Raw genomic sequence first — 16,272 nt, forward strand, 5'->3', positions numbered from 1 at the left:
GGAAATTCGATATCCGATTACAATTATATAAGTTTCGGGGCGTGTAATAGCTCATAAATGCATAGAGACGATGACGCGACACAAATTGTCATTTGTACAATAATCGCCAATGAGAAATGACTTGTGCTCAGGCTTAAAGCGGATCCAAATGCCCATTGACAGACGCGACGTCTGATCACAGCCCACGCCAAGAAATGGCAACAATAACAGCAAGTCCTCAACGTTCTACTCTGTCATGTCTAAATGATCAAAAGGTTGTGCCACAATGCCTCCGAGCAAAGCCTTATACCGCGCGTGACGTCACAGCTGTAAGCTTCTTTAAATAAGCCCCGCTTACAAAAGCTCGCAGCTGTGAGGTAAGCATCAGCGAGCATGAGCGCAAATATTGGACACATGCTGGCGTTACCTGTCGATCGCCCAATGGCGAATCTCACCTACCTCAACCGTATAAAACGTGCGCCGCGCAGGGCGCGCACAATCAGTATTCATTAGTAACCCCAGAAGAAAACGTCGCGTTGCCCGCGCCAAGCTCAATTGTAATTAAACTGATTTGTTTGACTTAAATAATTGAAACGAGCAGCTGCATGTGCTCGCAATATTTGCAATGAATTATTTCTGGAGCAAAAATTAGCATCGGCATAAAGTTCAGCCACATTAAATCTGTGTACGAAATGTGCGATTTATAGTTTTTCAATACATAAATAAATTAACAAATTCCATATTTTTTTTTATGGTGAAATGTGAAGTGTTTTGATTAGAACTGATTTCCTAGAAGTCTTGTGAGAGTTATGATTAAATTCTTGACATACCAATAGCAAACCCAACAAATGTGGCGCTCAATTTAAAGAAATTAAAACCTAACGATAATATAAATTTTAATAAATATATATATATTATAAATATAATAAAACCTAACGATATATAAAGTCTTGGTACAACACTGCACATATCTATAGAGTGTAGTTTTAATATTTAAACCGGTACGAAACTCAATAAACCTTAGTTGTTAATGTAAGGCCCAGAATATACCGAAAATTTTTTAAATTTGAAAATTTTTCAAACTTGGATTGAGATCTGAAAGAAGTGTTCGGAAACTGTAATGTACTAATCTGTAAATATACAATTATTTTCGAGCGTGACAGCAAGCTGAGTTAATCAGAGGGTATCGCCTGGTCGAACACTCTCAACTGGAGCTCTCGATAAGTTTTTATGTGTGTACTTATGCATTTATGTATATGTGTGTGTGTGTCCGTTTGTTGTCTTTTAATAATTGCAGACCAAAACCGTTTACAAAACATTTCTGACAACACACTCCGCCCTACTATGCAATTCTCATGAATTCAAAGTAAGGCTCGCAGAAATGTTAAATATTAACAAGTTATTTTTGGCAATGTTGGCTTTATTCCTGCTCACTCTTACTTAAGATTTGGCATCCCTTACTCTCTCTCTCTCACTCTATTTTATTCCTGTTTCTTTTTGAGAGCTTAAATAAAATAATTGGTTTAAAGTAATATTAATATGCCATGCTCCTTGGGATTCAAGATTTCAGTATCACAAGAAGTGCAAACTAAGAAATTATAATAAAAAGTTATTGTTTTATCCACATCCAAGCTATTACTACTAGATATATTCCGTTTGTCTTCCCAAGTATTTATCATGTATTTAACAGCGACTAACTTTTTCAAAAAACAGCCCACCCCCTGGCCAGTCCCGTGCCATTCAATCGACTTTGGCAAAGCAACAGTTTGCCGCAATTTAAGTTACAGTTGCCACCTGTCCGGCTCAGGCTGCCACAGCAGCCCTGCAGCCCCCGCCACAAGCTCAGCGAAGCCTGCATATATTCAAAAAAAAAAAAAAATACACACACACACACGCCCGAGGACCACGAAGGACAACAGTTGGGCTCGGCTGTTGTCCTGGCCGCGCTTCGTCTTCTCGGCCTGCGCATCGCGCGTATAAAAGGAGGCGCCACGCTCGCAGCGCCAGCAGTTGCCACAGCGAAGCGGCGCGCGCCACTCAAAGTTTTGACTAGCTCAGCTTCAGTAAGAAAAGTGAAAGTTGTTAACATATAAAAAGGACCATAGACAGAAAAAAGTGTTGCTCTCTGAAGTGGTTTTCAATATGCATGACTTGAAATATCTGTGGATATTACGAATGGTGTTGTAAAATATTTATATATATATATAAATAAATTACTTTATTAAAAGTAAGTTTTCTGAAGTATTTTTAAGCTAATCAACCAAATAAACATAAAATTAAAATATTACATTTATATTATTTATTACATTTTTGCATCTACTTTTTCTGGAAGACCTTGATTCCCCAATATTTGTTTAATATTATTTAAAAAAAAATGTCTTTAAAAGTGAGCAATGAGTTATCATGAAGTATTTTATTTTACTTACAAATTTCATTTAAATTATTGTGCTATTTATTTATATGCTGAACATTGCATTTCGTTTTTTAATATTTCAAATTTGTCCTATTATTAAAAATTTGTCTTATTATTAAATTAAAATATAATTTGGAACGCGGAAAAGTATATTAACCATGTTTTTGTAAAATATATTTGAAAGAACTTAAGTTGTTTGCAATCAAAATTGGCAATAAATATGTAAGCCTTAAAACAAATATAAGTATAAAAAATATATTATATATGATAATAATATTTATAAAAATATAATAAAAAATTCTTAAGATTCTTAAGTGCTCAAGGATATGATGAATTTTATGAATTTCACATAGTTTACATAGTTCACATAGCTTATAATAATTTTATTATCCGATTCTTGATTAACAATATCCGATTTTGGATTTAAATTTTCTAAGTTAAGCACCCTTATGCTCTGTTTACTTATGTTTTTATACTGCAAATAATTAATTTCTATTTTCTTTTTATCTCAAATTAACATGGGCAATTAATTTGCAATTCACACATGTCGTTCGTTTTCTCCCTATCTCTAAGTGCCTTTTAATTATTTCGAATTCGCGCTGTGTTGTTTGTGTTATCAGAATTTGTTATGAGACAGCTTCACCTACATATAGACAAGGTATTTGGAAAGATATGTGCTGTGAATGCGACAGGTGCAAGGCGTTGCTAACATTAAATGATAATTAAAAAGCAATGCAAATGCCTTCATCTAACGATTCAAGAGCGCAATAAATTAGAGCTATACGGGACAGGAAAGATAAAACATGACTGACCCACAAATAGGAATACAAATCCTATGCAAACAATCCAACAGGTTCAGTTCAAGTATTCTCAATCGCTGCAATCCAAACAAATATTTGAAATGACAACATTTGCGAGGACAATAGTTTTAAGCCCCGCCGTTGGCTATGCACGCATCGCAACGGTAACTGATAAGGACCAGAATAAGGCCAAACAATGTCCATACAGGCCAATATGTAGCCTATTTAAGTCCCATAAGTATTTACAGCATTGACATTGAACATCGTCAATTTGGCCAGCGATGCGCACCAACTGGACGCCGTTGGCCCCAGCGCGGCTCGGCCCAATCGCTGAGCCATAGATTACCCGACAAAGGACACCTCAGGGAATCCAATCTGACCGAGTGAATACAAACACATTTGCCGCGAAGTGCGTATGTGTGCGTCTGGTCAGGGGCAGCCATTAACAAAAAAAATAACAGAAAGTATCTCAAAACATATAACAACATATAATTAGTAGTTTTTTAAGGCGCGAATTTAACTAGTTTAAGTGAAGCTTATTCAAATAAGAAATGATGTATAAAGAAAACTGCCGAAGATCAGTCGAAATATATTTGCTAATCGAAAGAAAACAACTTGTTTGCTTAAATTCAAAACCTCGAGTAAACCATCAATTAAATTAAAATAAAGACAGATGATTTTTCTTAAAGATCCCCAGCAACATATTTTGCTTACCTCCCGCATAGTTAGCTTAGATTATTTTCAACTATGGATAGAATAGAAAAGTAATAAAAAAGCAATGTCTTTTTTTGATCTTGTTAAATACTGCGATAAAATATAGAATATATAAATGTAGTTCTAGGATACCAGGACTTACGGTTCGTACATCGCAACCGGAACAATTATTATTTATAAATTGGCACATTATTGAAAAATAATATAATATAAATATAATAATAATAATAATAATAATAAATCTTTAAAAATAATATTGAAAATAATAATAATTCTAATTATATTTAACATAATATTCAGATAATAGGCATGTTTATCCAATAAATATGATTTCTAGAGTTAACTTCAGTTACTTTCATTTTAATTTCGATTGATATTTTATTAATATTATTTTAAATATTATATTTATTAATATTATTTTAGACATTATTGCTACAAATATTATTATTATTATTATTATTATCAAAATAGTAGTTTTATAAATATTAATTTTATTTTAAATATTATTATTATATTTATATATATCGAAGTTAAATAGTTAAATATTTTATTTTTATTATTATTATTTTTAGTATTATTTTAAATATAAACACAATGCCGAAAATAATAGTAATAATAAAAATAAATTTTATTATTATTAATATTAATTTAACAATTATTATTGTTATCATCAATTTAAATCTTATTATAAATATTAATAATATATATATACATATATTATTAACATTTTCATCTCTATTTTTTTTTGCATATTATATTTTATGCTCCCATTTTCTACCGTCTTGAAGCACCCTGGTATTAGCTCATACCTTTGAATATATAAATTTTCGAGCACCTGTAGTCCACCTTATACAAATGTTGCAATGCCATTGTCAATAGGTGTTTCTGGGCGTGTATGTGTGTGCGCGCGTGTGTGTATGTGTGTGTGTGTGTGTGCGTGTGTGTGTGTGTGTGAACAGCGATGGGGAGGAGTCTCATTAGTTGTGCATCCATTGAAGTTACGAGTAATCCTTTAACCGCTTTCAGTTAATGGCAATCGCAATTGCAGTTTCAAGGTCAGCCACCGCAGCCATTGCCACTCCCACCGCCAAAGGATGCGCCGGCCAGCATGTAAACACTGAGGGCAAAGTGCAATTTTGGATGCACAGCGAACGTTAAAGAGGCCTAACAGCAGCACACAGTAAGCGAGTGAGTGCAAGAGAGAGAGAGAGAGAGAGAGAGAGAGAGAGAGAGAGAGAGAAAGAGGTATATTGGGTGCACGAGCCTGACCTTGGCTCTGGCTTTCGGCTGTGGCACAGCCGCAAAAGCAACCCGTGGCGCAGGGCAGTGTCCGGCTGGCCACGCTAGTGCCGCGATCGCCGTACTCGGCAACGTCGCCCGGACAGGCACAACCAGAGATTCGAACGGTTGGCAGCAACATGGATCGCAGCATGAGCAGCAGCAAGAACAACAGCACCGAATTCGGGCACAATGCGGCGGCAACGTCGGCGTCAACGGCAACGGCCACACCGTGGGGCAACAACAAGGAGTCGCCCAACAATGAGGATGACTCCAACGAGGATGATGGCGATACTGCGACACCTGCCAAAGTCACCGATCCGCTGGCGCCGCGCTTGGCCAACAATGAGGCAAGTGGAATTCATTTTAATTTCCGTTGCAACTGCAACCAGGCATCGCTCCCAATCCCACTTGCCGCTAACTTTGAGTTTTTCTTCTGCTTGCAGCGAGTTTTGGTCGTTTCCGTGACGGAGCGACAACGCGAAACTTGGGGCCAAAAGGCCGAGTTTCTGTTGGCCGTCATCGGCTTTGCCGTCGATCTGGGCAACGTCTGGCGCTTCCCCTACATCTGCTACCAGAATGGCGGCGGTGCCTTTCTGGTGCCCTACTGCCTCTTTCTCATCTTTGGCGGCCTGCCGCTCTTCTATATGGAACTGGCCTTGGGTCAGTTCCATCGTTGCGGCTGCCTTAGCATCTGGAAGCGCATTTGTCCGGCTTTGAAGGGTGAGTCAAGCGAGCTTTCTTTAAAACGACTTTTTATAGCCTTGCAGGTATTATAATTTTGCCACCATTAAGTATATATATTCTAGAGCGTGTCTCTAGCTTGTCTCTCAGTTTTCGAGATAACGTCTTGAAATATTTCATTGGTCCGTCTTTTTTTTGCGGGCAGTACATATTTACTATATCATACAGCTGCCATAGGAACGATCAATCGAGAAGTAGGTTAATTTATGAAAAACTTTTTTGTTAATTAAGATATCTTGACCAAACTCGGCAATTATTAATGCCACTATGCTCGTATATATGCAAAATCTTAGCAACATCTGACTACTTTATCGTATGCAGCTATACGATGGGAAAGATCGGTCTAAAAGTAGGTTATCATATTAAAAAATATTGTGTTTTCCAAGATATTTTTATCAGCATTTTCAAGCTTCAATATTCTCACATATCTAGAAACAAGTAAATGTCTATAAGGGTATTAAAATTTCGGCGTGCCAAAGATATCCTTACTTTCTCGTTTTGTTCATATTTTCGTTGGGACATTGTAGTGTGGAATTGTGGAATTAGAGTTAACAGCATGTTCTTTTTTAAATCCTAGAGTCGCGATTTCTTTAATTGGTGTTAAGCTTAATTGAGAGAATCTTTAGAAATTTGCTTAGTTTTTATTATTGCTAATGAATGAGTTAATACTGTTTGAATTGTTTTCTTTGAAATGTAATTTACATTTTCTCTCTAGTTGTTTACTTTGATAGCCTTGACCCATTCAATGGAAGAAAATGGTATAATAAAGATGAGATCAGACATAAAAACTTTTAATAGGTATTAGAGCACATATATTTTATCAGATCTTATCTAAATTCTTTCAACTTCTAACAGCATTTTTTGGGCCAAGGCGCGTAGTTCTAGAATGTCATAAATGATAAAATAATTTTTTGATGATATCTGAGCGCACTTTGGCCAATATCAATAAAAATCGATGCATTGGTTAAATTAAAAAGTTTTGTGCCAGAGACAAATATGTTATCAAGATTTTCAAATACCGCGTGTGATTAAAAATCGTATATTTTTATGGGCTAAGTACCCCGAAATCATAAATTAATTGTTCAAAAATGTGTTATAATAATTATTTATGTATTACTATTAATTATATAATTATTATAAGTAAGGCTGCAAGCCGGACTTAAACCTGCCGGTTGATTCCGCCTTGTTTATAACTCTCTCAACATTTGTTAAATCAACAGATATGTTAAATCGAGATATAATATGTATACACAAAATCAACTGGTTGGTTATTTTCGATTAAATCATTTTGTTCTTATATCCATTTAATAGATACTATATATTTTACTTAAAATCACCATCAATGGCTTATGCCATTTTTAATCGTATCTAGTCTACATTTTCCACCCGCAATTCCCACATAATACCCTCAGGTAAACGTGTTTTTGTTACCTGTAATTTATGTTTATGCCTGCTCCACATAAATGAATCACAAATATTGAATAAAAGCCGCGAGTAAAATTGCATATTGGCATCTATTAAGGCGGCCAAATAATCGCTCAATATTTGCACAGTTGAATGCCTGCAGCTAAATGTCATAAATTGTATATAAATTCAATATTAGAGCTTTAATAACACATATTATTTAAACGCACATGTGATGATGGCCCTAAAAAGTCTGTCAGAAATTTTGTGATGGTCGATGCTTGGGCTGCGATAAGACCGGACCGAGCCGGCCCAGTTACAGTAATTTTGGGTGGGATTTTTGGAGCCGAGCGGCCAAGCGGCCGAGCCCGCAGCCTGGGGCCAACACATGTCTCCAAGGGCGTGTTTGCCTTCATTGTTTTGTCCAACTGCCAACGTGCTGCTGACGACATTATCAGAGTCGGCCTGAAAAGGACACGCACTCGGCTGAACTGAGTTTTTGTGCTGAGAGCCAAGTTGGCTGATAAGCCAGAGTGAAATTTGTTGCAACAATTAATGCCGCATTCAAGTGAAATTTATATTTGAATAGCGCACAAATCAGGCGCAATATGAGCTCTAATTAAATTGTGCACCAGGGCGGCGCCTCCTAAAATTGACTTATCTCCGATACGAAGACACTCGAAAGTTTTTGCGTATCAAGTTGATAATTTCATTAAATGGCAAACAAAATGCTGCCAAATGGATTTTGCTTCCCATACAAGTGGATTTATTCTGCGGCTGGCAGCGCTTTAAACTTGCACCAACTTTTTGCTGACTCACTGCCCTGCACTCGGGCACAGCTCCACTTCGCCTTCGCCTCGCTTCCGGAGCCCCGACCCCTGAGCTGAACGGCAAACATTACTTTGTGGCAGTCATCATTTGCTCAACAAGTGTTTGCTCTACGAAACCTTTGCGCCAACTTTCTGCCAGGCGATTAAAATTGAATAGAAATGGCAAAAGAGAAAACACAACTTTGTAAGACTGTGTCAGTGGAGAGTTCTCGACTAGCGTATATCCTGTACTTAACTAACACACTCCTTACTATAAATGATAGCGTAGCGAACATTTATCTTCCGGAAGATAGCATGAAGATACTTTTAGAGGCAGTATAAAGCTACGGTAGAGATGTATAACTCATTAGCATCGCCTTTCTATTTTCCTAAGGATACCTAAAAAAGGGTACCAAATCTCTTAGGGGTAACTTTTTCTTTCACTTAAATGAACGTAATCGGAGATAATGGCTTCGGCATCCTATTTCCGCCTAGTTCAATATACCCCGCTTTTCTACCCGGTTTCATTTCATACAGGGTATTAAAAGTGTATAATAAAAATGGCTTGTGGCAAAGTCTGAGTAGAAGCAAAGCGAAGCGGCAAACCAACTCAAAATCACGTGACGTGTCTTATTGGCATCATCAAATAAATCGTGTCGTTGAACGGGTGGGGAGGGGTTTTGGGCGCCAGGCAGGTGAGTGTATTTAGATGCCCTGCATTGGAATCCGTGAAGACATCTCAGTTAACTGTTCGTTCGTCCCGTGTCCAATAAGCAGGAATGTGTAAAATGTCACGTGGGAATATTTCAACTTGATGATTTCTCTCATCGTTATCAATCAGAGATTGGCATTCCCATGTTGCACGAACACACACAAACCCACACACACACACACACACAGGCATACAATGGCTACCTGTTGATACAAAAGATTTCAGATTTAAACTGTGCCATAAAACTGGTTTAGTAGGTTGCACTTGAAGTAGAATTCAATAAATAAGAGTTGAAAGGAAAGGACAACTTCAATTTGGGGACACATTTATTAATTTTGAAAAACTATCTTTGAATTGTTAACAAGTAAATGTACTAGAGGTCGGGAGTGCCCGACTAAGGGAAATATACTTGATCTATACATTCTATAACTCTAATCTCTTGCTCTTAGAAGAGATCTGCGATAAAAATGGGATTTGGATATTGTTTTTTTATCGATTGGTTGAAAACGGGGCAAGTTATCGATTATCGGAAACAAACTCGTACTGCGCGGGCTCTAGGAGGACCTACGTTCAAAATTTCTCTAGCTCTATAGGTTATGAGATCGATGCGTTCTTGCATACGGACGGAGAGACGGACGAACAAAAGGACGGACGGGCAGAAAGACGAACATGGATAGATTAATGGGGTCGGAGATGCTTTTTACTGCCTTATATACATTTGCACTAGGCCATTATATACTATTTACCCATTTTCAAAGGGTTCAGGGTATAAAAATAATGAATGTATAATTGGATCTTGTTTGACAAACTTTTTGGAAGAAAATGTTAGGAAAGCGCAATTATTTAGAATATTATAAAACTACAGAATATCTGTCTATAAATTTAGAAAAATAAATAATGAAAATAATAACAAAAAGGACAATTTCAATTAATGGGATTATTGCTTACAAATGTCGAACATGTCAGATATTTCGATTTATATTTAAAGGTTTTTTTGATAGTGATTGATATGCAAATAAGTTTAAGGAATTACCCAAGTAATAATAAATTTTAGGGCTGTAAGAAATACTAAATATAAAAGAAACAATATTTCTATAATAAAATGGCATAATATATATGATAAATGAAAATACTGACGAACCCCTACAACCCGCACAGGTGTTGGCTATGCGATTTGTCTGATCGACATCTATATGGGCATGTACTACAACACAATTATTGGCTGGGCGGTATATTATTTATTCGCCTCGTTTACCTCAAAATTGCCGTGGACATCGTGCGATAATCCGTGGAACACACAAAACTGTATGCCCGTGACCAGCGAGAATTTCACGGAGCTGGCCACATCGCCGGCCAAGGAGTTTTTCGAGTAAGTGCCAGAATTGGAGGCAAAAAAAAATAAGCAACTATTTGAGCAATTATTTTTAACTCAGGCGTCGAGTTTTGGAGAGTTACAAGAGCAACGGCTTGGACTTCATGGGTCCCGTCAAGCCCACATTGGCGCTCTGTGTCTTTGGCGTATTCGTGCTCGTCTATTTCTCGCTGTGGAAGGGTGTGCGTAGCGCGGGCAAGGTCGTCTGGGTTACCGCCCTGGCACCCTATGTGGTGCTCATCATTTTGCTGGTGCGCGGCGTCTCGTTGCCTGGCGCCGATGAGGGCATCAAGTATTATCTGACGCCCGAATGGCATAAGCTGAAGAACTCCAAGGTGTGGATCGATGCTGCCTCACAGATCTTCTTCTCGCTGGGTCCCGGCTTTGGCACGCTGCTCGCCCTGTCTAGCTATAATAAATTTAATAACAATTGCTACAGGGATGCGCTCATAACCAGCAGCATTAATTGTCTGACTAGTTTTCTGGCTGGATTCGTTATTTTTTCGGTGTTGGGGTGAGTACCTAATATAGACATAAGGTATAATTTCACCTACTTCGGTGGAAAATGAGTGGAAAACTGTTGAGTGCCACCTCTTGGCCATTTAACCGGGCTTTGAACTACTTCGATATATGTATATCTGTTAACCTATCTTATCATTTAAATAGCTACATGGCCTATGTGCAGAAGACATCGATCGATAAGGTCGGCTTGGAGGGACCGGGGCTTGTCTTCATTGTCTATCCGGAGGCCATAGCCACGATGAGCGGTTCGGTCTTTTGGAGCATCATATTCTTTCTGATGCTCATCACGCTGGGACTGGATAGCACCTTTGGCGGCCTGGAGGCGATGATAACAGCACTGTGCGATGAGTATCCACGTGTGATTGGTCGACGACGTGAGCTTTTCGTGCTGCTGCTGCTCATGTTCATCTTTCTGTGCGCTCTCCCCACAATGACCTATGTAAGTAGCTGCTGTCGCTTATCTATCAGGCGAACTGATTCGTTTAATTAACTGTTAAGTGCGTGTGGACGCCTTGGCTGCTCCATATGCATGAAGCTGCTGAAGGGCAGCCAACACACATGGCTCATTAAACGCAGCCACTGCCATGACTGGCGATTGTCTTGCGGACGGTCGGACGGACGGAGGTAGGGAGGGATGGACAACTGTTTAAATATGCCAGTTTAGCTGAGGCAAAAAACGATGGATTGCCATGTTAAGTGCTTTTTATCGTTCCTTCAGTTAATCTCACATACTTACTCAGCTTCAGTCAAGTGCCTGCCCAGCGTCCAACCATCTTTCCGCATTTGCTCCTGCATTTTTATCACCTGTCAGGCTGGTGGGTCGAGTGCTTGTTTGCTTTTGGCCTGGCCGAGCACACACCACAACCAGCTCGCCAAGGTGGTTGTTGTTGTTGCTGTTGTTGCCTTTGCTCTTGGCCAAACACTTGACGCCCTGGTTTGTCCATTGCCACTTTGCCTGATTACATTTGAAATTGTAATTTAGTATCCTCTATATATACATACATATATATTTAAGTTGGCCACTCGACTTGTGTATCGGTCAACGGATCAAGCTATTCCATTTCTATGCATATCTTAACCGGAACACCGCCTGCATCCATTAATCAACCGCAGCTCGCAAAATTGCATCCATTTTTTTTGGGGGCAGTCCAGCTACAGCTGGGCATTCTTATTGTTTTGGTTTGGAAATGCGTATGATGTTATCAAAGGAGCTTGAGCTTATGCTGATTCACTAGAATTTTTATTATAGAGAAATACTAATTAATATTTCTGATAATAAATTAAAGCCATGTGGGATGTATTTCAATAAGAACATTTTGGGGCTTATTGAAATTTAAAATATAGAAGAAGTATGGTTTGAATCTAGCTGGACAGCCAAACTGATGTAGTCGGATTGAATAAAGAGTATTTTTGGGCATCGCTCCGTTGGCGGATTGGATCAAGGAATGAAAGGAAACGGACACTTCCTGATTTCGGTCATCGGTATTTAGCGGTTCCTGATTCTGGTTTCTTATATTCTATCTTATAAAATTAACTTTGTTTCTGATATAATTATCTTTCTATACTTGTGCTTTTCAGGGCGGTGTTGTTTTGGTAAATTTTTTGAATGTCTACGGACCCGGTCTGGCCATACTCTTTGTGGTATTTGTCGAAGCTGCGGGCGTATTTTGGTTTTATGGCGTTGATCGCTTCAGCTCGGATGTGGAGCAAATGTTGGGCTCTAAGCCGGGCATCTTCTGGCGCATCTGTTGGACGTACATAAGTCCAGTTTTCCTGCTGGTAGGTGGGCAGTCTAACGAGACCTGATATTAGCTATAATTTCCTGTTCTATTGCAGACCATATTTATATTCTCGATATTGGGCTATAAGGAAATGCTGGGCGAGGAGTTCTACTATCCGCCGTGGAGCATTCAGGTGGGCTGGGCCGTTACCTGTTCATCGGTGATGTGTATACCCATATACATGATATACAAATTCTTCATTGCGTCGAAGGGCAACTGCCAGCAGCGGATGCAGCAGTCGTTTAAGCCGGACGTGAGCTGTGGCTCGGTTGTGCCGGGTCAACAGGGTACTTCGGTGTGACATGACAATGCTGTGCATTTAAAGATACACACCAGCAGAAACTATAATTTAAATTGTAAAAGCTTTTCACCAACAACAACAACAACAACAGCAACGGCCAATAAAACAACAACAAATGTTGGCAGCAGCAGTAATAAACTGCTAGATTTCAACAGTTACTACGCTTACCACACAAATAATCTTAGCTACATGGAGGCAGATGCAGGAGACGCATTCGATGTGGATGTGGAGGAGAAGGACCGGATGGCATACACAAACTTACGGAATAGCAATGATATTATTACATATAGTGCTAGTGCTAGTCTTAGCCATAGTTTAAGTCTCGGCTCGGTCAACGAGAAAAGCTATCCAACAACTGCTGCCGAGGACAATAACTGCGCCCTGAGGATCACCAGCTGCAAGCCGCTCAAATTTCCCCTGGCCAGTGAGTGGTTGGTTTAAACAAGATGACGATGATGATGATGCTGAAGAAGACACAATTGTTAAAATCAAAAAAAGAAATCTCTGCAAACAGTCATTTGCAGAGCTTTTCTTTTTGGCCAGCTGCTCACGTTACATTTTTTACTGCAAGTATTTATCGTATAAAGTTATAATAATTGTAATTGTAATACCGTATACCGATTGTTAGTGCACAACTCATTGTTTAAACTAGAATAAAATACTCGCCTAATCTACAAACTATCTAAAACTTACAACTTTCTATATATATACATATTACATACATTATCAAAAATATAAACTAAGTATTATAGTTGTTCAGAAAAGAAAAGTAATTCAAGCTGTTCCATTTGCTATTAGAATATAGTTAAATAATAATTGTATAATGTGAAAGTTAATTGGTAACAAATGCTTTTTAATAGCATTATCGCAAGATAAATAATACTTAGCTACACTTGTTAAGAACACCCTGTACAATGCATATGCCTAAGTCTATAATCTCACAGACAAACTTCTTCTTGTTGGTCCACTGAAAAAAACAATTGTAGAACAGCCATTTACAATTGTTTTTTGATGATATTAAATATAATTTTAGTAGTAAAAAAAAAGAAAATGGAAAATGTTTTATTTTTGGTGATATTTTTATGCTGCATACATATGTACATGTAAAAGTCAAAGAAAATCGGAACTTCTTAATACCGCTTTAGCAAAAATATTTTCTCATTCTCAAAAACGCTACATTTAATGGAAAACGAGAGGAAATAGTATCTGCTGGCGCGAAATTTCAGTACACCTTCAAAATTAAATCCCAATGCTCCTAAAGATGCTCAGGATTAACCGTAAAATTAAGAAATGTTAATTGCATATTAAATTTCAGAGCTATATTTTAAACATTTTTAGCAGATCGGCATTTCTGGCACAATAGTCATTCTTCAGTAAAAACCGCATTGCTTTATAATCCGGGCGTTGTTCCTGAAATTTAATTCAATATTTATATGCATAAGGGGAAAGTTGTTCCAGCTGCGTTCTCCAGTTTTCGACATCATAATCACCTGCATATAGTTTCCTATAAGTGTTCATTAAATGATATATTCGTATTTAATTTTAAATTAATTAAGTTTTAATTACATCAACTTGCTGGTTACTGTTTAGCGTACTTAGCTACACAAAATAGTTAAAGAGGATTTTGCTGCGTGTATTAAATATAACTAGGTACGATATTTATGTGTTATGAAGAATAATATGTATGCTATTATTTTCGACATGTGTAACAGTCTCCGCTAAGCTGGCCAAAATATGTTCCTGTTGTTGTTGTTGTTTGTGTCGCTGCTGTTGTTGTTGTTGTTGTTTGTGTCGCTGCTGTTGTTGTTGTTGTTTGCATTGTTTACGGCTGCTTCTTGCGTTTGCGACGCGATTTCCGTTTTTTCTTTCGCTCCTATTTTTTAGTACTCTTGCCGCCCTCGTCCTTGCTCTTGTCTGATTTCTCATCAGTTTTCTTGTCCTTGCCATCCTTATCTTTAGTATCCTTGTTCTCCTTGTCTTTGCTATCCTTATTCTTATCCTTGCCATCCTTGTCCCCCTCGACTATCTTCTTGCCCTCCTCAGCATCCCGATTCGCCAGCTTGTTGTTTATCAAATTGTGTAGCGCAATTATGGAGCGTACCATCGACGCCAAATAGACGACCAGCATCTGATCATTGGTCTTTACGTACATGGTGCCCGTGAATTGATCGTTGGTTATGTCCGGCAGCAGGTTGAATATGTCTTGCAGCTGGTAGACAATCTGATAGTTGATGGGCATCTTGCCGTCGCCTACGCGCTGCAGATACTGTTTTATGTCGCGCAATTGCGCGTTTAAGCCCTTGAGGCCCATCAGCTGGTTGGTGATCTTCTGCGACAGGCTGCCAACGGTGGTGTCCTTGATGTCGCGCAGTAGATGCTCAACGCCCACTTCCTCCGCCTCCTCGGCACCAATTTCGCTGGGCACATGCTCAAAGGTTTTGCTCGTGGGTGAGCCATCGTCGTGCACCTCCTCGACGGCTATGTAGGCCTCAGTGGGCAGGCCCAGATCCTTGGGCTTGGCATCGATGATGACAAGCACCGAATTTGGACAGTAGCGACGAATAAGCTCATTTATGGCTATATCATTCTGATGTAGCTTCGGTCCGGTATGATACCAGCCGACAACGCGCTCGCGTGCATTCACTTTCTTGAACATGCTGTACATATTCTCCAGATAATCGTGATCCAAGAACCACACCGACTTGTCCTTGTCATCCTCATCAAATGGCACTGCAGGGCATTTGTATATGTATTGCGCCTTAATTAAGTTTTTAATATATTTTTACTTACCCGCAAAGCTATTGGACACATCCAGCACGCCCTTGGAACGCCAGCAGCCGAGAAGCACGCCAACGACGCGCTTTTGGTTACCTATTTTGCCCATGCGATTGAAGTGATCCACAACCGATAACAGAACCAGCGGGTGGACAATTACTTTGTTTACGCTTACCTCCAGCGACGGCATTTTGAATTTGTGGCGTTTGGTATGTAAAGTGTTTGGGATTTGCTAAGCACAGCGTACTATGCTTGTGTTTTCTTTAAAGCGTACTTGCGACAATTGCAACAAATGTTTTTTTGTTGCGGATAACAATTGAGCGAAACACCGAAATGACAAGCAAATTCTTCTTCTTTGACGTGTGTCTAGAGATGGACGCAATATCGATATATATATTGTTCTGCAAATGCGATAGTTGTATCTGAACTTCGATGCACAAGCAAGAAAATTTCTATAAGTACAGCTATCGATAAGCTTTACACAACACAACAAAACCTTCCTGGTATAATGTTGTTATAAGGATATCTAAAATACTAAAAAACAATGGAATAAAATACCAAGCGTTGGCTGATGTTACAAATTACAAAATTTTGACATATACATCGATGTATCGATATATTTGTGTAAGCATTTTACATTTAGATTTGGTCTTACAATTATTACCATC

General features: G+C 38.6%; 2 protein-coding genes across 2 annotated transcripts; one reads left to right on the forward strand and one right to left on the reverse strand.

Annotated features, from left to right (window-relative positions):
* The first annotated feature begins 484 nt into the window (after positions 1-484).
* On the forward strand, positions 485-13,817 carry SerT (Serotonin transporter). Its single transcript, XM_064682029.1, is given in 8 exon segments — positions 485-536; positions 4,933-5,534; positions 5,631-5,907; positions 10,012-10,222; positions 10,287-10,739; positions 10,892-11,186; positions 12,326-12,526; positions 12,584-13,817. Coding segments are annotated over 7 exon segments (2,334 nt in total). The 5' UTR covers positions 485-536; positions 4,933-5,324; the 3' UTR covers positions 13,271-13,817.
* An 840-nt stretch (positions 13,818-14,657) lies between these two features.
* On the reverse strand, positions 14,658-15,994 carry Rpn8 (regulatory particle non-ATPase 8). The gene is made up of 2 exons (XM_064682028.1): positions 15,620-15,994; positions 14,658-15,559 (listed from the first exon to the last, which is right to left on the reverse strand). The coding sequence occupies exons 1-2, from the start codon at positions 15,792-15,794 to the stop codon at positions 14,703-14,705; spliced, it is 1,032 nt and encodes a 343-aa protein (XP_064538098.1). The 5' UTR covers positions 15,795-15,994; the 3' UTR covers positions 14,658-14,702.
* Positions 15,995-16,272: the final 278 nt, after the last annotated feature.

This window comes from Drosophila montana, unplaced genomic scaffold (genome assembly GCF_035044405.1).
Source record: "Drosophila montana isolate Dmon_TW-CO22-7 unplaced genomic scaffold, ASM3504440v1 contig_2438_1, whole genome shotgun sequence".
In the NCBI taxonomy this organism is placed as follows: domain Eukaryota; kingdom Metazoa; phylum Arthropoda; class Insecta; order Diptera; family Drosophilidae; genus Drosophila; species Drosophila montana.

Coding starts and splice junctions, on each gene's coding strand:
- Rpn8 (XM_064682028.1), bottom strand. CDS start 15,794: ATGCCGTCGCTGGAGGTAAGCGTAAACAAAGTAATTGTCCACCCGCTG. Junction 15,560..15,619: donor TGTGTCCAATAGCTTTGCGG/GTAAGTAAAAAT, acceptor AATGCCCTGCAG/TGCCATTTGATGAGGATGAC.